This window comes from Kogia breviceps, chromosome 18 (genome assembly GCF_026419965.1).
Source record: "Kogia breviceps isolate mKogBre1 chromosome 18, mKogBre1 haplotype 1, whole genome shotgun sequence".
Lineage (NCBI taxonomy): Eukaryota > Metazoa > Chordata > Mammalia > Artiodactyla > Physeteridae > Kogia > Kogia breviceps.
Window position 1 is genome coordinate 2,326,806 of NC_081327.1, and position 21,399 is coordinate 2,348,204.

Consider the following 21,399-nt stretch of genomic DNA (forward strand, 5'->3'; position numbering starts at 1 on the left):
GTCCTGCCAGCTGGCTCTGCCTGCGCCCGCCTGCACCGTCAGCAGCAGGGCACATGCTTCCTACCGCCGTGCACGGGGTCTCTCAGTTCCATCTCGGCCTCCCAGCTTCTCCTTCTCACCTCGACCCCGGCCGCTGTGCGAGCCTTGGAGGCAGGCGCGGCCCATCACCGGGTGTGGGAGCCAAGGTGGGACCAGCGCTCCCCGGCAGGCAGAAAGGGGGTGGGGGTGGCTCCCTGCGTGGAAAACAGGCGAACCTCTGGCTGTCAGAGCTCGTCATCTTCCCAGCTGTCTCTAATAAAGGGTGTTTTCTCCCCCTCCGACCCCTACCATGCCTGAGGCTCGTCCAGCACTGTGATCCCCGGTGACACAAAGGTGGAGGGGCTGGGACATCTCGAGGGACCGTCCACACTGACGGATGCCGTGTGTCGGGGGTGGGAGGTCCCCAGAGGGAGCTCGGGGTTGGAGGCTTAACAAGCCCGAGCCACGGCTGGGCTGGCGGCAGAGGCTGGGGCCCCTGAGCGATGGTGGGAGCTGGACTAAGTATCATTGCTGGGTGACGAGCAGGCATCAGGACGCCGGGGCCAGACACCCAGCTCAGATCCGTGACCGTGGCCCAACCACGCACCCTTTCGATACAGTGGGCCCCTCACCTGCGTGACGGGGGTAACCACAGTGCTTTGCCTCCCTGGGTTATGACGATTAAAAGACCTGACGGCTTTAAGCGCTTGAAAGAGGGTCCGGCACATGGCACGCTATTGTCAGATCCAGTCTTCAGCCCCCAGCCCCGCGGCCTGACCCCTCCACTCTCCCACCTGTGCTCCTGCCAGCTCCCTTGAGAGGTCCTGCGGCACATGGCGTGGCCTCTTGAAGCCGGCTTCCTCTGCTACAGGCGTGGCAACATGGACCTCGGCGTGGAAGGAGGGCGCTGCCGCTACAGGGGCCCTCGGCGCTCACTGCTTCTGCTGGCCCGACAGCGCAAGCGTTTGCAGTCACTCCCTCATTTAGTTTCCAGAATGGGCCCCTTCTCAGGGGCCTGAGATCATGAAGCCTGGGAGCTGTTAAGGCCAAGACGCCAACCCAAGCCGTCGGGTGCTGGGCCGAGTCCGTCCTGCGTGAGGAGGAAGGAGGGAGGCGTGCTCCTGGGGCAGTGAGTGGGCCCCACGCGGCGGCGCGTGCCTGCATTTCCCCCACAGCGCAGACCCCCGCGAGAACTCATCTCTGCCACCTCTCACGGGGCTTGTGGGATCTTCCCGGACCGGGGCACGAACCCCCGCGAGAACTCATCTCTGCCACCTCTCACGGGGCTTGTGGGATCTTCCCGGACCGGGGCACGAACCCCCGCGAGAACTCATCTCTGCCACCTCTCACGGGGCTTGTGGGATCTTCCCGGACCGGGGCACGAACCCCCGCGAGAACTCATCTCTGCCACATCTCACGGGGCTCAGCTCATCTCTAGCCTCAAGGACAACGAACCAGCCCCCTGGGCCCAGGCTCCCAGGGCCCTGCCAGCAGGGAGGGTCTGAGGTGGGGCTCACAATGCCCCTCCCATCCTGGGCAGCTTGCGGAGGGCGGCCCCCAGGACAGAACGCAGGGCACTCGGGGTCTGCACAACTTATCAGTGGCTTTATTACTCTCCAGATGCTGGTGAACTGTCGTCTCTGACGCGCTTCCCACGGGCAGGCATCTCTGTCCATCCCATGCCTTCTGGCTCGCAGAGAGACGAGCCAGACCGGGGAGCCCACTGCCAGAACCCAGGTCTGTCCTGTCGGAGCCGTCCCCCACTCCGCCCTGGGGGGTGTCTCCTGGGGACAAGACGCAGTCCCCTTCCTCCAGCCTCCTCTAGACCAGGGACCCCGCCTGCTGCTCCTGCCCTGCGCTCCTCTTCTGGGCTCCTGGACAGCCCTGCCCCCAACCCAGGAGAGGGAAGGACTGAGGAGTCTCCTTCTACAGGTGGGAGCGACTGTGAGGACGAGGACGGGGTGAGATCCGAACAGGAGTGAGGTTTGGGACATAAAGTGAGACTTGGGAAGGAACAGAGAGCTCTAGGGCACCAGGAGATTCGGACAAAGGAGGGGCCGGTGGAGGAGAGAGACGGGGCAGAGGAGCCAGTGAGGGACGGGAGGGGTTGCACGGCGGGGCGGGGGCTACCCCAGCGGCCAGGGCGGGAAGGGACCCCCGCCTTCGGGGCCCGGCGCCGCCGCCCCGCCCGCGCCCGCCGCGCGCCCGTGGATGCGCTGGTGGCGCAGCACGTGCTCGCGGCGCCCGAAGCCCTTGCCGCACTCCCAGCAAGCGAACGGCCGCGCGCCCGAGTGCGTCTTGCGGTGGCGCACCAGGTGCTCGCGCCAGTAGAAGGTCTTGCCGCACTCGCAGCAGGCGTGTGGCTTCTCGCGCGCGGGCAGCGGGCGCAGGGCCGGACCCGGGCCGCCGGGGTGCGTGCCGCGGTGGCGCCGCAGGTGCTCCTTGCGCCGGAAGGCCTTGCCGCACTCGGGGCAGGCGTGCGGCTTCTCGCCCGAGTGGCTCTGCCGATGGCGCAGCAGGTGCGCCGGCTTCAGCGAGGCCTTGCCGCACTCGGGGCAGGACGCGGAGCCCGGGGCCGCCAGGAAGGCGGGCAGGCCGGGCGCCGGTGGGGGTGGGGGCGGTGGCGCTGGCTGGGGGCTGCCCGGCTCCTGCTTGTAAGGGCGCGCGGCCTGGGCGTCCCCCGTCGCCAGTTCCTCAGCCCCGGGGGCCGCGTCTCCTGCAGGCAAAGGCGCAGAGTCAGGGCGGGCGCAGGGCACAGCCGGGCAAGGGCTGGCCGCGAGGGCGACCCGTGTCCTGGTTAGAGGGGTGGTCGCGGGGCAGGAGGGGAACGCTTAGCGCCAGGGAGCCCTCCTGGAGGGAAGAGCGTTGTCCACCATCTTCCGGGATGGTGAATATCCTTGGGTCCCCGTACCGCACAGAGCCTGGTGCAGAGTAAGTGCCCAATAAACGAATGGATGAGTGCATGCGCGCGAGGAGGAAATCGATAGGTAAGTGATAAATGAGAGTGTGTAGACGGACGTTGGAGTGGATGGACTGGGCGATGGATGGACGCGTGGGTGCACGGGTGGGCAAGTGGGGATGGATAAGTCGGGTGGGTGGAGGAACCACACGTTGCCTTTCCTCAGGCTTCCAAACCGCTCTATGGACTCCCAAGGAGAGAAGCAACCTTTAAGTGTCACCCTAGGACGGGTGTGATAAAAACCTGTCGGTCTCTCCCGCGGTGCCGGGCACGGTGCCGGGCACGTTGGTGTGCCGTCTCCTCCCACCCCCACTGTGGTCCCCGTTGAGGGACACAAGAGGGCACTGCCTCGGGTTCCCAGTCGCCGTCCCAGCGCTGCTCCCTCTCCGAGCCACCCCCCCTGGAGGTCCACAGGCACCCCCCCCCCGACCCAGGCTCTACAGGTCCTGATGGTGTCATCAGAAGGGCCCCCATCCTGCCACCTCTACACGTGGCCTCAGAGATGATCCCCAGCTCCTCCGTCCTCTCCAGCCACAGCCTAACCCTAACCCTCCCCCACCGGGGCTCCAGGCGCCTGAGTCCACGCCGGCTACCAGAGTCACCTTGCTGCCTCTGGTGGGCATCCTCGGGTTTCGCCTCCCGGGTCTATTCCCTGCTTTGACGAGATTCAATCTGGTTCTCCCTTCCTCACCCTAATGCCTGTGGTCGGGGTGGAGCCAGCACCTTCCCCAGCTCCCGGCCCGGGCATCGGCGCTGGCGCCGGGCTGGCCAACGAGAAGAGTCCTGCACGGTGCCTGGGTCAGGAGGAGCATGACTGCAGGAGGCCTCGCCCCGCGAAGAACTGGGGCTCAAAGGCTCTGTGGTCGGGCTGCCGGGGTGCAACCCTGGCTTGGCCGGCACCCGAACCTGGGTGAGTTACTTCACTTCTCTGTGCCTGGGTTCCTGCAGCTACAGAAGGTAGCTGATGATGCCGGGTATCTCAAGGGCGGGCGCGGGATTCTGGCGAGCTGGCGGGAGCGCGCCTGGTGCATCATCGCTGTCCTGTCTGACCCCCACCCCCACCCCCCGGAGGGCACGGCGTGTCTGATTCAGCTCCCGCCCTGGTGCCAGCACGGGGCCTGGCTCACAGCAGGGATGTTCACTGGACAAATGAAGGACGGACGGCAGAGGGTCCCCCGGGGCTGGGAGCGCTGTGGGGAAGGGGCGAGCTGCTCACCTGAGGGCGTCACCCCACTGTCTTCCTTTCCCACGCCGACCCCGGAGCCTTCTGCCGCATCCCGAGGTGCCCTCATTGCTGGTCCCTGAAACCAGAGATACCACAGCCCCACCTGAGCAACCCGAGCCACGGCCTCTACGTCCCTCCCTCTCAGTCCTACCGCTCGCTCTGGGGGAAGCCGGCTGCCAAGCTGGAGGTTGCTCGGCCACCGCACAGAGAGGCCCGCGTGGCGAGGACGGAGGCCTCCAGCTGACCACCGCGTGAGGGAGCCCCCTCAGCATCAGAGCCTCCAGCCCTGGGCCAGCCTCCAGGCGAGGAGAGCCCAAGCCGGTCTTCACTGCAGCCTCGTGAGAGACCTTGAGCCAGCATTGCCCCGAACTCCTCACCCACAGAAGCTGCCTGAGATGATAAACGTTTACTGTTCTGAGCCACTAGGTTTGGGGCGATTTGTTACACAGCAGATAACTGATGCACCTGCTTTGAATCTTATTTTAGCTTTTTAATGCCTTTTGCAAACTCCTCGACAAAATGCAGAAGGAAAACAGAGAAGCTACTTTTAACTCAGCAAAAAATAAAGGAAGTTGAGAACGGAACTTTTCCCAGCTCAACCGGCGGACAGCTCCGAGCAGTATGGCACCAGCCAGGAGACCAGTGGTTTAAAAACAAGCTGCACGCTACTTCTGGTTCCTCTATGCTCTTTCTCATTGTTCCTCGAGCCCATGCCTCCAGGAAAAGGCCAGAATGCTCCTGGTCCTGATGAGGAAGAGCTGTCAGGGGTTACAGGCACCCAACCCCCCTTCTTACATTTCACTTGTTTCAATGCTTTTGGACCCAAGCAGCTGTTAGGCTGAAGACCAGCGATGCCGACAGTTCTACCAGCTGGCGAGCAGATGGCAGGAAGCTTCCAGGGCCTTTTATGAAAGCTCATCGTTGGGGATCCCTAAGTGCCCGCCTCGTCTGGTGGGGGCAGGAGAATCCGCACGGTCGCTGGCCACTTCGGCAGACTAGTGCGGCTCAGGGTGTTACATCAACGCAGGTGCTGCCCCGCCATCGCTCGCGTCGGCTGTGGCCTGGTTGCTGCCACGCGCTCAGCTCCCACCGCTGCCCAGGGCCCCGCCTGCACCCCCAAGCCCAGGCAACAGCAAACGGCCGATGGCGTCCTGGGCATGCCAGGCGCTCAGAGGCCCACGCTTCTGCACGCGCTCTTCCCTCTGCCTGGAGCCCCAGTGCCACCCGTGCCCGGCCTGCCCTCCTACACACCCTGCAGGCCCCGGCCAAGCGCCCGCTCTGCCACCGCCCGCAGGTTCGAGGGCGCCCCCACGCTGGTACCCTCCACACTGCACTCCGAGCAGCTTCATCGAAGTGTGACACACGTACAGTGAATGCACATGGTTCCCGGCACACGACCCGAGGAGTTCCACGTGCGTATGCGCTCGTGAAGCCCCAGAACGCACACGTGGCCCTGCACGCTTCCCAGTGCACACCCCTAACCTCCCCACTTCCCCCGAGCCGGGCAACCACGGATGCGCTTCCCGGCGCGATACAACGCTCTCCGTCTTCTAGGACTTCACGTTCATAGAGTCATACGCTAAATCGGTGCTTCTTCGGGGCGGCGGGGGTCGTCTACTTTCTTTCACTCGACATCATCATTTTGAGATTAAGGAGGAAGGCGTACAGCTGTCTTTCCTCGGTTTCGGTACCAGGAAACCGCTGGCCCTGTAGAGTGAGCTGGGATGCTCCTTCCTCTTCAGATGTCAGGGAGAGTTGCTATGGAGTCATTTTCCCCACGAAAGGCCTGGGAGACCTCCCAGGGGAGCTGCCTGGGCTCGCGCGCTCCAGGAGGCCAGGGACCGGCCTGCCCCCCTTCTGTGCTGACTCTGGCGTCAATCTTTTTATAAATAGCAGCTTTATCGCGACATGACTCATATGCCAGAGAATTCACCCACTTAAATTGCAACTCCCCGGTTTTTGGTACGTTCCGTCGTGCAACCATTACCACAATGGATTCCAGAATATTTTCATCACGCCCAGCCCCCGTACCCCGTCCCTATCAGCAGTCACTCCCCACTTCCTCCCCGCCAGCCTCCGGGAACCGCTCATCTGCTCCCCGCCTCTTCTGCGACTCTCACGGCAACGGAACCACGCAACGAGAGGTTTTGTGGCCGGCTTCTTTCGCGTTCTCCTCGTGTTTCCGATGCTCGCCGCGGCGCAGCGCGCCAGGGCTCCACCCCTCTGCGGCCGGGCCGCGCCCTGTCGATCCACTCACCCGCCGGCGGACGTGAGGCTTGTTTTCACTGTTTGGCTGTTACGAGTGACGCCGACCTGCTACCACTCAGGTCGTATCGCACGTGAGGTGCGTGTGGACGTGTTTCCACTTCTCTGGGTTCACACACAGGACTGGGGCTGCTGGCCCACGTGGCCGCTCCACGTGCAACCCGAGGAACTGCCAGACTGCTCCCCACCGCGGCTGCACCATTTCACATCCCCACCACCTCAGAGGGTCCCGACCCTCGGCGCCTCTCACCGCAGCCCTCAATGGACGCCGAGCCAGTAAACGGACAGAGAGATGGAGGTGTCCGACCATCTGCCTTTGCTCCAATGGCTCAGGACACGTTCCTCGAGGAAGAGGGTCAAGACAAGGGCGCGCCAAGGTGTGGAGCGGGGCTGGCACGGGGCCACCTGGGTCCTGGGCGCCTCCAACCACAGACCTGCTTGGGGGGCCCGAGCGAGTGACTTCCCACGCGCGGGTCAGTTGTAGGGGGGAGGTGGGCAGCACATGGTCTCACCTGGAGCCCCCGCTCTGACTGGTGGACGCCGAGCTCCCAGCTCCCTGGCCTCAGTGAGGCCCGGTAACCCCGGGTGACGCCTGCCGGTGTGCAGGCAGGCTGGGAGCAGGACGCGGGCCGGCTCGCCCCGAAGTGGAGCCTGGGAAGCTGAACTGCCCGGCCACCCTGCGATCCCCAGGCACACAAGCCTGGGAACTTTCCACTGCTTGGGGGGGGGGGGGGGGGCAGGAGGGCGCCCTGCAGGCTCTCTGCTTCCGGGCCACAGGCACAGGATGCTGGGCTGTGCCACGGCTGAGCCCCATCCCCAGGAAGATGCTGGGCCAGGTGTTGGCACCCAGCAGGGGACAGAGGCAGGGATCTCGGGCCACAGCACTTGGGTTCTGTCCCTCTCACCGCCCCCCCCCCCAACTGGCTGTGTGACCTTGGGCAAGTCACTCGACTTCTCTGAGCCTCATACCTTCACCTCTGAAATGGAGAGGATGATAGCCTCCACTGCCCACCCCCCAGGACTGCATGGGGACAGGCAGGCCATGCTGATAGTGCGATCTGGGGGAGGTTTGGCCCTGCTCTATCGGCTTGACCCCCAGACGGACCTGAGATTAAGGTCAGCCTCCCCGAAAGGGAAGCCATGTCTACAGGGGCTGGGGAGCCCCCCTGGTTGGCAATACTCATGCTGTCCAGTGACCCGGGGCGAAGAAGCTCCGTGAGGGTCTCCCTGCCCCATCCGCCTGCTCCCTCGGCCGATTTTACTCTGTGTCCTTTCACTGTCATCAACAGCAGCTTTCCTCGAGCTCTGAGTACTTCCCATGAACGACTAAACCCGGGGGTGGTCCTGGGACCCCCGAACTCTGCACACGCGAATCACCTGGTACCAGCCAGTGCCCAAGCTTTTCCCTGAAAGGGCCAGAGGGCAAAGGTTTTCGGCTCTGCAGGCCCTCTGGTCCCTGTCGCGACCGCTCAGCTCTGCCCTGGGGAGAAAGAGGCCACAGGTGACACACGAGTGGACGGCGAGGCCGTGCCCCCGTGAGGCTGTGTCACACCACAGCCCCAGAGGCTGGCAGATCTGGCCCTCAGGCTGCAGTCCGCTGACCCCTGGGGTGCAGCCAAGGGCTGACCTTACCCAGAAAGAGGTCTGGCCTTTGCCCTCACCTGCTGGGAGAGGACCGCTGAGCCCTCGCTCAGCACGTCCTGTCTGCCAGGGGCCTTGGGCCGTGCTGGACATGCCAACAACAATTCATGTGGAGGCTCTGGGCCATACGGTACCCGCTCAGCCTTTCGCGGGGGCTGGAGCCCCAACACCTCCAGGCGCGGAGGCGCGGGGAGCACCCTGGTTGGCGATGCTCCCTGTGTCTTGCACACTTTGTCGCCGGGAATTGGCACCGCCCACGAATCCCCTGGGAGGCACCCTCCTGGACCCTGCCCTCCTGCCCCCTCCTCGGCTGATTTAATCTCTGTCCTTCCGCTGTGAACGGCCACAGCCGTGCGCAGGACGCTGTCGGGGAGCTCTGAGTCCTTCCACTGACCTATCAGACCTGAGGGTGGTCCCGGGTACCCCGAACTTGCACCGCGCATCAGGAGGGTGGGCTTGTGTACAGCCCCTCTAAACGTCCTCGCTGGCCTGACTTTCCCACCCGACTCGACCACACCCCGGACCTCAGGGTCCCACGGAGCCTGTTGTTTGTCCCAGTGTGGAGCTGAGGACCCCCGGCCCTGGGGAGGGCAGCCGGCAGGCCCGGGGTGGGGGGACGCGGCGGTGCAGGCCCCTCCCGCCGGCCGCCCCCGCTCACCCAGAGCTCCTCCAGCAGGGCCGCGGCCTCCTCCCCGCTCTGGGGCCGCCGGCTGCACACCCAGGCCCGGAGGTCGGCGGGCAGCGCGCTCAGGAACTGCTCCAGCACCAGCAGCTCCAGCATCTGCTCCTTGGTGTGCACCTCGGGCCGCAGCCAGTCCCGGCACAAGGCGCGCAGCAGGCCCAGCGCCTCGCGGGGGCCCGGGGCGTCGCCCAGGTGGAAGTGGCGGAAGCGGTGCCACGGCGAGTCCAGGGTCAGGCCCTCGGCGGCCCGGCACTCCTGCTTCACAGGCTGGGCGGCCGGGGCCTCCATGGGGCCGGCGGGACGGCAGCGCCTGTCGGGGGAGAAGGGCAGCGGTGAGAGCCCAACTCCGTCCATCCCCCGGAAGCCCCCGCCTCTGCCGTGGGCACGGGGTCGAAAACCACGCTCCGTGCGTGCGTGCACGCGCGCATGCGTGCACGCCGCAGACGCCCACACAGGAGCGGCGGCGGCGCCGCTCGCCGGCCTTGTGTGGCCTCCCTGTCCCCCCTCTCCCCCTGCGGCGTCCCTGCGCACCGAGAACTTAGAACGGATCCCGGCACGTGGCACAGGCTCGGGAAAATGTGAGCTGTTATCACCACCATCGATGCCTGGTTACGTCCCAAACCACGTCCCCGAGGCAGACACCCTAGGATGCTTGCTCCAAAGCCTCCCGAATCTCTTCCTTACTAGCCAGTGTGGACAGAACTATATCCGTCCGTACCCCCCGCCAGGTTCACATGTGGAAGCTCTAACCGCAAACGTATTTGGAGATGGGGCTTTTAGGAGGAAATGAAGACTAAATGAGGTCATCAGACCGGGCTCCTACAGGACTAATGTCCTCGTAGTTAGAGGACATCTGTCTCCCCTGAGTGTGAGGACACAGCAGGAAGCAGCCATCTGCATGCCAGGAAGAGGCCCTCACCAGACAGCGAGTCTGGCTGCACCTGATCCCGGACGCCCAACCTCCAGAACTGCGAGGAGTAAGTGTCTGTTGTTGAAGCCGTCCGGTCGGTGGTGTTGTCACGGCCGCCCAGCGGGCCACGACACTCAGGGGCCCCCAATCACGTCTGGGTACTGGGAAACACGAGAGACGGCAAGAGGCCCCCCTTATCCGTTCTCCCCATCCTCCTTTTGTAAGACCTGCGCCCCGGTGCCCCCAGGAATCGGTGTGCCCTCCACTCCCTCTTGCCCTTCCCGAAGGAGGAAACAGACATGCAGGGGCTTCAGTCGTGAGAGTTCCGCAGAGCAGTGGCTCTCGACCAGGGGTGCCGTTACCCAGGGGTGGCATCCAGAAAGGTCTCGTTGGATGGGGGTGGGGGAGCGGTGCTGCTGGCATCCGGTGGGTGGAGGCTGGGGAGGCTGCTAAGGACCCTACAGCGCACAGGACGGCCCCCCAGCAGAGAAGGACCCAGCCCCTAAGAAACCCCAGCCTAGAACTGGGGTCCTCGAATGGCCTGGGGACCCCCGGGATCCTTCCGGGGGTACCTCGAGGTCAGAACTATTTTCCTAACACACGTTACCAGCCTCTGTCGCTGTCATTCTCTCCTGAGTGTATGCTGGGCCCTTCCGAGGCCACAGGCTGAGAGCAGAGGCAGATGGGAGCAGCCAGCTGTTCGAGTCAGACACTGAGGTGTGCCAAAAAATGATGCCATGTTTCTAGCTTTTCATCTGGGGGACCATGGTTATTTTTCATTTAAAAAGTGTTATTTTAAATAAAGAAATAAAATAAATAAGAAGCGTCATTTGCTGGGGGTGGATAAATTGGGACTGACATATACACACTACTATATATAGAATAGATAACTAATAAGAACCTACTGTAGAGCACAGGGAACTCCACTCAATGCTCTGTAATGACCTCTATGGGACTAGAATCTGAAAAAGAGTGGCTATATGTGTATGTATAATGGACTCAGCTTGCTGTACACCTGACACTAACACAACAGTGTCAATCAACTACACACCAATAAAAAAAATTAAGAAAAAAAGTGTTATTTATCTTAACATATGGAAAGTTGATTACTGCCAATTTCTAAATGCATTAACACTTTGAAATTTTCTCAGCTTTAGTTTCTAACATGACACATACCAATAAATGTAATTCCTGTAAGCAAAAGTGCTTTGGGGGGGTCTTCAAAAAAATTTTAAAGTATAAAAGGGTCCTGAGTTTAAAACCTTCAAGAGCCACTGGCCTGCAGCCTGGGTTTTGCTTTGTGTTTTTTCTTGTTTGTTTGCTTTTGCCCACACCGTGTGGCATGTGGGATCTTAGTTCCCCAACCGGGGATCGAACCTGCACCCCCTGCATGGGAAGGGCAGAGTCCTAAGCACTGGACCACCAGGGAAGTCCATGCAGCCTGTTTGTTTAAGTCAAGTTTTACTGGTGCACAGGCATGCCCGTCTGCCACACAATGATGATCTTCTAAGACTCAAGGCTGGCCCGACCGCGGGGCCTTTGCACTGCCATTCTCTACCTCCATCTTTGCTCAGCTGGCTCCGTCTTGCCTCTGAGGCCCAGATGCCATCCTTCCCTCCTTGGACAGCCTCCCTGAATCACCTACACACCCTCCCCTGCAGTTACTGTCATGTCACCGTATTAATTTCATCTCAGCATTTAATAAGATCTGGTCTTACCATATCTTGGCGCTGATTTCCCTTGCTAGAATTTATGCGTTGCAAGGGCCAGAGGCCACATATACAGAGCCCGGCATGCTGGTTGACACTGAAACAAAATGTATAGGATGACCGGTCCTGTGTGAGGAGCATTATTGCCCCCATTTTGCAGATGGAGAACGTGAAGGCCTTGCCCAAAATCACCCAGCTAATAAGTGGCAGGGGTTGAACTCACACTGGCGTCTGTCTGGCCCCGGAGCCGGTCACAGCATCACCTTCCACCCACCCATCCTTCCATGTAAGGACTGACTAGCCCAGCAGCGGCAGGAAAGACTTCCCAGAAGATCTGGGCCAGAGCCGAGTCTCAAAAGAGGCAGAGAAGCCTGCTCTGTTGTGAGAAAGATCCCTCCGGGAAAGGAGTGGAGTCTGACCTGAGTGAGTGAGGCCCTGGGAATCATGCTGAAGGGCCTTGTGACCTCAGGGAGGACCACAGGGACCCACGCTCCCGGGCCGTCCAAGGTTAGCCCCGAGGCAGGGCCAGACGGACTCTTCCCTGGGTCCCAGGGTCACCGAGCTCACGGACCGCTCCTGAGAAAGCACAGACTGACTGATAAAGTCACTCCATGCAGCCACTATGGAAAACAGTATGGAGGTTCCTCAAAAAATTAAAAATAGAACTACTGGGGACTTCCCTGGTGGCGCAGTGGTTAAGAATTCGCCTGCCAATGCAGGGGACACGGGTTCGAGACCTGGTGTGGGAAGATCCCATGTGCCACAGAGCAACTAAGCCCGTGCACCACGACTACAGAGCCTGCACTTAGAGCCCACGAGCCACAACTACTGAGCCCATGCGCCACAACTACTGAAGCCCACGCGCCTAGAGCCCGTGCTCTGCAACAAGAGAAGCCACCACAATGAGAAGCCCGCGCACCGCAACAGAGACTAGCCCCCGCTCGCCGCAACTAGAGAAAGCCCGCATGCAGCAACAAACACCTGACACAAACCAAAAAAAAAAAAAAAAAAAGAATAAATAAAGTAATTAATTAAAAAAAAAAAAATAGAACCGCTAATCTACTTTGGGGTATGTGTTCAAAGAAAACAAAAATACTAATTTGAAAAAACACATGCACCCCGATGTTCACAGCAGCATTTTTTACAATAACAGCCAAGACATGGAAGCAACCTAAGTGTCGCTGATGGATAAATGGACAGAGAAGATGCAAAATATATATATGTGTGTGTGTGTGTATATATATATATATATATATATAAAGTGGAATATACAAATATAAATACATATATAAATAAATATAATGGAATATTATTCAGCCATAAAAAGAATGAAATCCTACTGTTTGTGAAAACATGGATGGACCTTGAGGGTATTATGATAAGAGAAATAAATCAGATAGAGAAAGACAAATGTATAATTTCCCTTACATGTGCAATCCAAAAAACATAAAAATAAAGCAAACTCACAGATACATTGAACAGATTGGTGGTTCCCAGAAGCAGGGGTGGGGGCGTTGCTAGGCAAAATGGGTGAAAAGAATCAAAACTTACAAACTCCCAGTTACAAAAGAACTAATTCCTGGGGATGTAAAGTACCAATTGGCCACTATAGTTAATAACACTCTGTTGTATATTTGAAAGTTGGGCTTCCCTGGTGGCGCAGTGGTTAAGAATCCAATGCAGGCGGCACGGGTTCGAGCCCTGGCCCGGGAAGATCCCACATGCTGCGGAGCAACTAAGCCTGTGAGCCACAACTACTGAGCCCGCGTGCCGCAACTAATGAAGCCCACGCGCCTAGAGCCCATGCTCCCCAACAAGAGAAGCCACCACAGTGCGAAGCCCGCACACCTCAATGAAGAACAGCCCCTGCTCGCCGCAACTACAGAAAGCCCGTGCGTGCCAACGAAGACCCAACACAGGCAAAAATAAATAAATAAAATAATTTTTTAAAGCATTAGAAAATATACATCTTTTAAAAAGAGAATGTTGCTGAGAGAACAGCTCTTAAAAGTTCTCACCATGAGAAAAAAAAATTATATTACTCTGTATGGCGATGGATATTAACTAGACTTATTGTGGTCATCGTTTTGCAATATATACAAATATCAAACCGTTATGTCGTATACTTGAAATGAATATATGTCAATTATAGCTTGACAAAAAATAAGAAGAAACAAAGCAAAATACATCCATACACACAAAAGGTCCCTCTGCTGTGAAAAGCAACTCCCCTTATTCAGTGAGGGCCACTGGCTCCAGCAGCTGCCACAGTGCTCTGTGCTGCCTCCATGAAAGCAACCGTAACACGCCTTTGTGTGTCCCGGTAGCATCATCCAGCGCCACCAGGCACCCTGGAGGCCTCAGGAGACCACCACGAGGCCTGTGTCTTACTCTGCCCCACCCGTCCCTCCCAACAGCCCTGCGACTTGGGGAAATGAGCCCTACTGTAAAGAAGGAGAGAAATGGACACGAAGAGTGACCGAGAGGCAGGATTCGAATCCAGAGCCCAGGCCCGCTGCATTAACTTAACGGTTAAGAGGCAGGGCTCTGGAAGAACAGACTGGTGGTTGCCAAGGGGGTGGGGGAGGGATGGAGTGGGAGTTTGGGATTAGCAGTTGCACACTATTATATATAGGATGGATAAACAACAAGGTCCTACTGTAGAGCATAGGGACTCTATTCAATATCCTGTGATAAACCATAATGGAAAACAAAAAAGAATGTACATATGTGTATAACTGAATCACTTTGCTGTACAGCAGAAATTAACACAACATTGTAAATCAACTAAACTGCAATAAGTTTTTAAAAACGCAAAAAAAAAAAAAAAATGGAAAAAATAAAGAGACACAGCTTCTGGAGCTTGCCTGCCTGGCTTCTGCTTCTAATTCAGCCATTTATGGGTGGTGTGACCTTGGGCCCTCTCTGGACTTAAATTCCCCACCTGTAGTACAGACCTAAGGGTAACTCCTTCCCCACAGTGGTTGCCAGGAGCATGAATTAGAAGAGGCCCCCATCCCACACAGAGTAAGTGTTCAGTGAAGACCTGCTGACCCACCCCTGGGCTTCCCACCCTTGCTCTAGTGACATTTAGCGCTGGACAATTCTGTGTGGCAGCCATCCTATGCAACCTACAGCGTTCAGAAGCATCCCCGGCCTCCTTCCACAGCGTGCCAGTAGTAGCTCCCCAGCTATGACAATCAAAAACGTCTCCAGAGAGTGCCTCGAGGTGGAAGGGGAGCAGGCACAGGTGCCCCTGGTGGAGAACCACCGATCCACTGAACAAATATTTACTCGGAGCAAAGGGCCCTGGAGCAAAGCCCAGCCCTGCTATCTCCCAGCTAGTCGTCCCAGGACAAGGTACAGAACCTTTTACACACTGAATCTCCCTTCCCGGGCTGTAAAATGGGGAGAGAAGTCATACCCAACAGTAGCAGTAAGAATTCAAGATGTAAAGAAAACAAAGATGCTGAGAACAGCACCCAGCTGTGCTAAGGAAGCCTTCAACCAGAGTTAACCTTTACTATTACTGTTACTTGGTGGGGTGCTAGGGATATAGCTTAGATCAGAAGCACACACATTAAATCCAAGAATGAGTTAGAGTAGGGGTTAAAATAGCAAATAAAAGAGGGTGATGGGGGCTGACGGGGAGGAGAGCAGCCTCACACGCTAACAAGAGCAAACACAGCCTTGAAGCACTGCACGCCCACGAAATTAGTCCCTTGCAACAAGCTAGTGGGGGGGGGGGGAGGGCACCCGAAAGAAAGAAAGAAAGAAAGAAAAGAAAGAAAGAAAAGAAAGAGGACAATTCAGCTCATCATCGGGAATCTCACAACTCCACAAAAGTGAGACCCAACTTGTAAAGACATGCACGACGTGAACCACCTGCACCCCACCCACGTCTGGACCACGACCCTCCCCCAGAGCCCCTTCCAGCAAACCTCTCCGACCCGGTCCGTCTGGCGCCCCCGGACTCCTCGGTAGGGCCCAGCCCACCCGCTGCTGGAGTCCCCTCCCCCTCCCCCCACTTCCCGACCCTCTCCCACTACCCCCCCTCAGTTTCCAACTCTCCCCCGCCTTCTCCGCCTCCAGGACCCACAACCCCCTCCCACTTCCCGACCCTCCCCCTCCCGTTCACGCTCCCCTCCCCCTCCCCCTTCTCGGGCCCCCTTTTCATTCCCTCCCCCAACCCTCTCGTTCCTCCCTCCTCCGGCCTCCAGCCCCCCTCTCCCCAAAGCTCGTCCAACCGCCCCCCTCCAATCCCTCCCTCCTTGCCCCCCTCGCTCACCACACTCTCCCGGGCGAGGCCCCCCAAGCCCCCTCGCCAGCTCGCACATGCGCACAGAGCTCACCAGGACTCCATGCCCCGGCAGGCTTTGCGCCAAACTCATCTGTCCCCCTCCCCCCAACACTCCCAGAAACCCAGTGGTCCTTTCCCCCCCATTACCCCGCCGGTTTCACCCAGAACTACATCTCCCACGAAGCATCGCGGCAGAGGTGGATTCCCATTGGCTCTCTCCGTGGCGACCCACTCACGCCCGTCCCCGAATGGCTCCGCTAGAGCAGGAACTACATTTCCCAAGACGCATCGAAGGGCTGCCAGCGGCCTATGGGCCCTCGCAAACATGGCCTCTCAGAGAGCCAGGGTTTGGACTACATTTCCCAGAATGCACGTGTAGTTCTTCCCATTGGCCCGCGCGCGGGCGGGCCCCGGACATGCGCAGACGTGCCGAAGGTGGGAGCCGGTGGGCGAAGGGAGAAGGAGGAGCCATGGCTGCGTTGCCGTGGAAACCGGAGGAGGTTGGAGGCTCCTGGCTCTCAGGAAATGGGGCCCCTGTACCCTAGGAGCGGGCGGCCCGGGCCTGAGTTCTACACCAATCAGGGCCTGCGGGGTGCGTCTCCTTGACAACGGGTCGCGTTTCACCCCACCCCCACCCGGGAAGAAGCAGTGATGTCCGAGGTTGATGCGCGGTCCGAGGTTGATGCGCGATCCGAACGTAAGCCGGCTGCCGCCCTCAGGAGGGTGTGGGCCGGGGACCGACCCAGGCGCCCTGCTCTTTTCTGTGAGTCCGGCACGCGGTTTCTGGCCTCAGTTTACCCCGCTTTGAGTCGGGGAGGGAACTGCCTGAAAGTCCTCGACGTGCCCCCCCGTTGGACAGGGCCTCGGTCTCCCCATTTCAGCAACGTGAAGATGAGTTGGAGCTCCGTGCACAGACGGTTCCAGGCCGGAGGACGACCCAGGAGCCGCGTGGACCCAGGGCTAGTCAACGCCTGGTCCACACCTCGTTTCCTCGGTGCAGGAAGGGTGAGAAGGACACTCCCCTCGTCCCCACCTCCACCGTCCGGACTGGTGCGCAGACAGGGTGTGACAGTGGCTAGCGCGTAACCATCATTCATTAGATGGACAATCACTTTTCCCCTGGTTTCACAAGCGGTCAGTGGCTGAGTCACAACCTCCTGTCCGAGACCGGGTGGAAACCAACCTCCTCACTGTGGTCTAACCAACCCTGGCCCACCTGTCTGCCCACTTCTCCCCTCTTGCCCAATGTGTCCCGTCCCAGCCACACAGGCATCTTTTCTGCTCCAGGAAAACACTGATCTTTGTTCCCACTCACTTCTGATTAACCACTTGACGTCTCCACTTGGATTTTTTTTTTTTTTTTTTTTTTTTTTTTTGTGGTACGCGGGCCTCCCACTGTCGTGGCCTCTCCCGTTGCGGAGCACAGGCTCCGGACGCACAGCCTCAGCAGCCATGGCTCACGGGCCCAGCCGCTCCGCGGCATGTGGGATCCTCCCGGACCGGGGCACGAACCCGCGTCCCCTGCATCGGCAGGCGGACTCTCAACCACCGCGCCACCAGGGAAGCCCTCCACTTGGATTTTTTAAGGGACATCTCAAACCTTAAGGTGGGCAGAGGAGAATGTTTTGCCCCTCCCCCCAGCAAAGAAACTTGCTTTCCCCCCAGTTTTCTACCCTCTTAGAAAATGAATCCAGGGGACTTCCCTGGCGGGCCAGCGGTTGACTCTGCGCTTCCACTGCAGGGCCACGAGTTTGATCCCTGGTCGGAGAACTAAGATCCCACAAGCGGCACAGTGCAACCCCCCCCCCCCCAAAAAAAAAGAATACAGTTCCATGGCATTCGGTACATTCACATTGTTGGGCAACCATCGCCACCATCCATCTTCAAAACGCGATTCATCTTGCAAAACTGAAAGTGTCCACTCTGACTCCCCATTCCCCCTGCCACCAGCCCCTGGCAGCCACCATTCTACTCTCTCCCTATGAATTTGACTATTTGAGACACTTCCAGTAAGTAGGTGGAATCATACAGTACTTGTCTCTTGTGACTGGCTTATTTCACTGAGCATAATGTCCTCAAGGTTCGTCCATGTCGTCATGGCAGCTGTCACAACTTCCTTCCTTTTTAAGGCTGAATAATATTCCATTGCATAGATAGACCACATTTTGTGTGTCCATTCCTCGGAAGGTGCTTCTTAAAACTTAAACCCTTAGACTTCCCTGGCAGTCCAGTGGTTAAGACTCTGAGCTTCCACTGCAGGAGACATGGGTTCAATCCCTGGTCGGGGAACTAAGATCCCGCATGCCCAACGGTGCAGCCAAAAACAAAAAAACAAAAAAACTTAAAAGCTTGACTCAATCGGACGCTTTCAGACCCACGATTCCTCTAGCTTATGTGGTGCCTTTATGCAAATTACAAGAGGGCACCCCGCAGAAGGAGTGCAGGAGCTTGGCAAACAGACGTTCCTCTAACAGTGGTTCTCAAAGTCCGGTGCCCAAAACAGCTGCAAAGCATCCCTTAGCAGCCCGTTAGAAATGAAAATTCTGGGACTTCACTGGTGGTCCAGTGGATAAGGCTCTGTGCTCCCAATGCAGGGTGCCTGGGTTATATCCCCGGTCGGGGGAACCAGATCCCACATGCATGCCGCAACTAAGAGTTCTCATGCTGCAACTGAAGATCCCGCGTGCCGTGCCACAGCTAAGACCCCGGGGCAGCCTAAATAAATAAGAAATGCAAATTCTCGGCCCCCAACTCAGAACCTCAGGGGGCAGGCCAGCACTTGGTTTTAACAAGCCCTCCAGGGGATTCTTATGTTCCTCACCGTGCATCCACGCCTCAGGCACACACTCGAATAGTAACCACTCCACAGGGTTCCTGTGGGGATTCACGAGTGAATACATGCGAAGCGCTTAGGACACTGCCTGGCAGAGAGTAAGGCATCAGTCGATAAACATTCGCTATTTTTCACTTTACCTATAATTGAGTCACTAATGAAGGCAAGCCCAACCCGGATGCAAAGTTGGGCTTTGCACCACCCCACCCCCCAGCCCGCCACCGTGTAACGCAACAGCTTATTTCACCACAGAATACCCTCTACTCATCACTTGTCCAATTCCTGTGTACTGGGCACTTATTATAAAGACAGCTCCTGGGCTGGCTCAGAGGACACAGGAGCAGACGGCAGACAGAATCCGGGTCCACCCCCAGCTTCAGCATCACGCAGTGGGTGTGTCAAGGTTCAGAACGCCCCCCAGCACCCCTCCGCGGAGATGCAACACCCTGGGTGGACCAGTGCATCAGTCTTCATCCGAGTTGGAAGTGACCCAGCACACAGAGTCCTGTGGGAATGACGAGGGCCCACTAAAGGGAGGTGCTTATTAATAGGCCTAAGCCAATCAGACGCTCCCGTCCTCCTTGCCAGGGCTTGGCTGAGGCTCAGGTGTGTGACACCCTCTGACCAATGAGGCGTGAAGGCGGGTTTGTGGGGCACCTCAGGGAGAGGTTTCGCCAACTCTCAAACAGGAGGGAAGCAGTCAGAGTGGTCCTGCATTGTCTGGCCTGTGGGTGACACTTTAAGCGGCGGCAGCCGCCACGGGTGCCATGAGCGGTGACAGAGATCCCACTTAGGATGGAAGGGAGGAGAGAGGCGGGAACCTGGTCCTTTCTTCCCCCCTCTATTTTTAGTTTTTTGAGGAACCTCCATACTGTTTTTCATAACGGCGGAACCAACTGACATTCCCACCAACAGTGTAGGATGGTCCCTTTTCTCCACACCCTCATGGCATTTGTTCAATTGTAGTTTTGATTTGCATTTCTCTAGCAATTAGTGGTGATGAGCATCTCTTCATTTGTTTATTGCCCATTTGTATGTCTTCTTCAGAGAAATGTCTATTTAGACCTTCCGCCCATGAACCTGGTCCTTCTTAGCGTGGTTGAATTAACCGACCAGACTCCTCTTTACGATCACACCCCCTCAAGCCTTTTCATGCCAAGCTGTCTGCTCTCGAAAACAAATGTGACAAAAGTCACACACGCGTCCAGGGCCAGTTCCCTGGAATTGCAACCTCTATGGTTGCCCAGGGCCCCACGCTCGGTTTAATGCTCTCCTGTGGCCATCTTCAAATTTTTTAAAAAAATTTATTTATTTATTTGGCTGTGCTGAGTCTTAGTTGTGGTATGCGGGATCTAGTTCCCTGACCAGGGATCGAACCCGGGCCCCCCTGCATTGGGAGCATGGAGTTTTAACCACTGGACGACCAAGGAAGTCCCCATCTTCATATTCTAAATGCTTTTTCTTTTTTAACACGAGGCTCTGCATTTTCACTCTTCACTGGGTCCGCAAATTAAGTAACCATTCATGTAACACCACCTTGACGGTTTATGCAATATCCACACGCCACGGCTGTTTCTCCAGCATTAAAGTATACCATAGTTATTGGTGAGGAATAGAACGAAAGAAGGACTCCCTGGATGTCCTCCCTCCATTTCTTCACCTGGTAACATCGTACATCCCTCAGTGATCAATTCAGATGCTGCCTTCTCCAGGAAGCCCTCCCTGACTATGCCCACCACAATAAACCTGGATGAAGGGCCTCATCTGAGCTTCCACGGTGCCCCTTCTCTCTCCACCTCATGCTTCAACTCTGTGTGTGCGTGTGTGTGTGTGTGTGTGTGTGTGTGTGTGTGTGTGTGTGTGTGGCTGCCCTGCCGACCCTCTGGTGAGGAACTCAATAGCACAGACCCAGTTGTTGCCAGCTCCCGGCTTGGGATCTGCTCCTGAATGAGTAAATAAGCATGGGATGAAACTGGTTGTCACCCTACCTCCCAGGCCCGAGGGCGAGAATTCCTTTGGCAGCAAACTTAGCCATACCCTGTAGAAGCTCCTCGGCTCTTTTGTAGCACCAATGTAATTATTACTCGAAATAATAATTAGCGTTTTCTCTTTGTATGGTATTTAAAGCAGGGAGATCCTGCAGGGCCGGGAGGGCGTTGGGTTCACTTCTGGGTCTCCAGCCCAGAGCACCCGGGAGGCTCAGGTAACCTTTACTGGATAAACAGGTGATGGATAAGCCTGTGAACAGAGGAGGGGAAGAGTCCTGGGATGAATGGGTGCTGTGTCTGTGTAAGGCTGCAACCCCCAGTGAGGGCTCCCGGGGTGCGAGGGGGGCTGGATTTGAGAGTGAATCATCTTCACCAGGCCGCAGGAACCAGTCAAAGGTGAACAATGAAATTGTGACTGAATTGCTTAATGATGGGGTCACACTGCCCCCATTATGTTATCTCACCCGCATGCTCAACCAATGAGAAGGCAGAGCAGGTCAAAGCATCAGCCCATTTTACAGGCGGGATAAGTGAGGCTCCACAAGGTAAGTGCACTTTCCCCAAGTGACACAGCAGGAGAGAGGCAGGCGTGGGGCTGGACTCGGGCTTTAGGACCTACAGTGGGTGTGGTGAGCCTCATCTGAGGCCATGGCCCTTCCCAGGGTGGGGGGCAGGTTGTCCACTGGCCCGAATACCCCCTTCCCTGAGCATGCCGACAGTGAGCAGGGCCTACAGCAGGAGGGAGTCAAACAGCGGTTTATTTTCTCACCGTTCTGGAGGCTGGAAGTCCGAGATCAGGATGTCAGCAGGGCTGGTTTCTTGTGAGTACTGATTTTGGGTATTGGTTGGGGGTAGCACACTTTAGTGTA

General features: G+C 57.8%; 1 protein-coding gene across 3 annotated transcripts; it reads right to left on the reverse strand.

Annotated features, from left to right (window-relative positions):
- Positions 1-1,602: 1,602 nt before the first annotated feature.
- Positions 1,603-15,921, reverse strand: ZNF444 (zinc finger protein 444). Of its 3 annotated transcripts, none has more exons than XM_067020063.1 (4): positions 15,857-15,921; positions 8,767-9,100; positions 4,194-4,278; positions 1,603-2,734 (listed from the first exon to the last, which is right to left on the reverse strand). In XM_067020063.1, the coding sequence occupies exons 2-4, from the start codon at positions 9,076-9,078 to the stop codon at positions 2,145-2,147; spliced, it is 987 nt and encodes a 328-aa protein (XP_066876164.1). In that variant the 5' UTR covers positions 9,079-9,100; positions 15,857-15,921; the 3' UTR covers positions 1,603-2,144. The 3 variants fall into 3 exon arrangements, with proteins under 3 accessions (XP_066876164.1, XP_066876165.1, XP_066876163.1); XM_067020064.1 differs by lacking the exon at positions 15,857-15,921 and adding an exon at positions 15,698-15,810; XM_067020062.1 differs by lacking the exons at positions 8,767-9,100; positions 15,857-15,921 and adding an exon at positions 7,845-8,751.
- Positions 15,922-21,399: the final 5,478 nt, after the last annotated feature.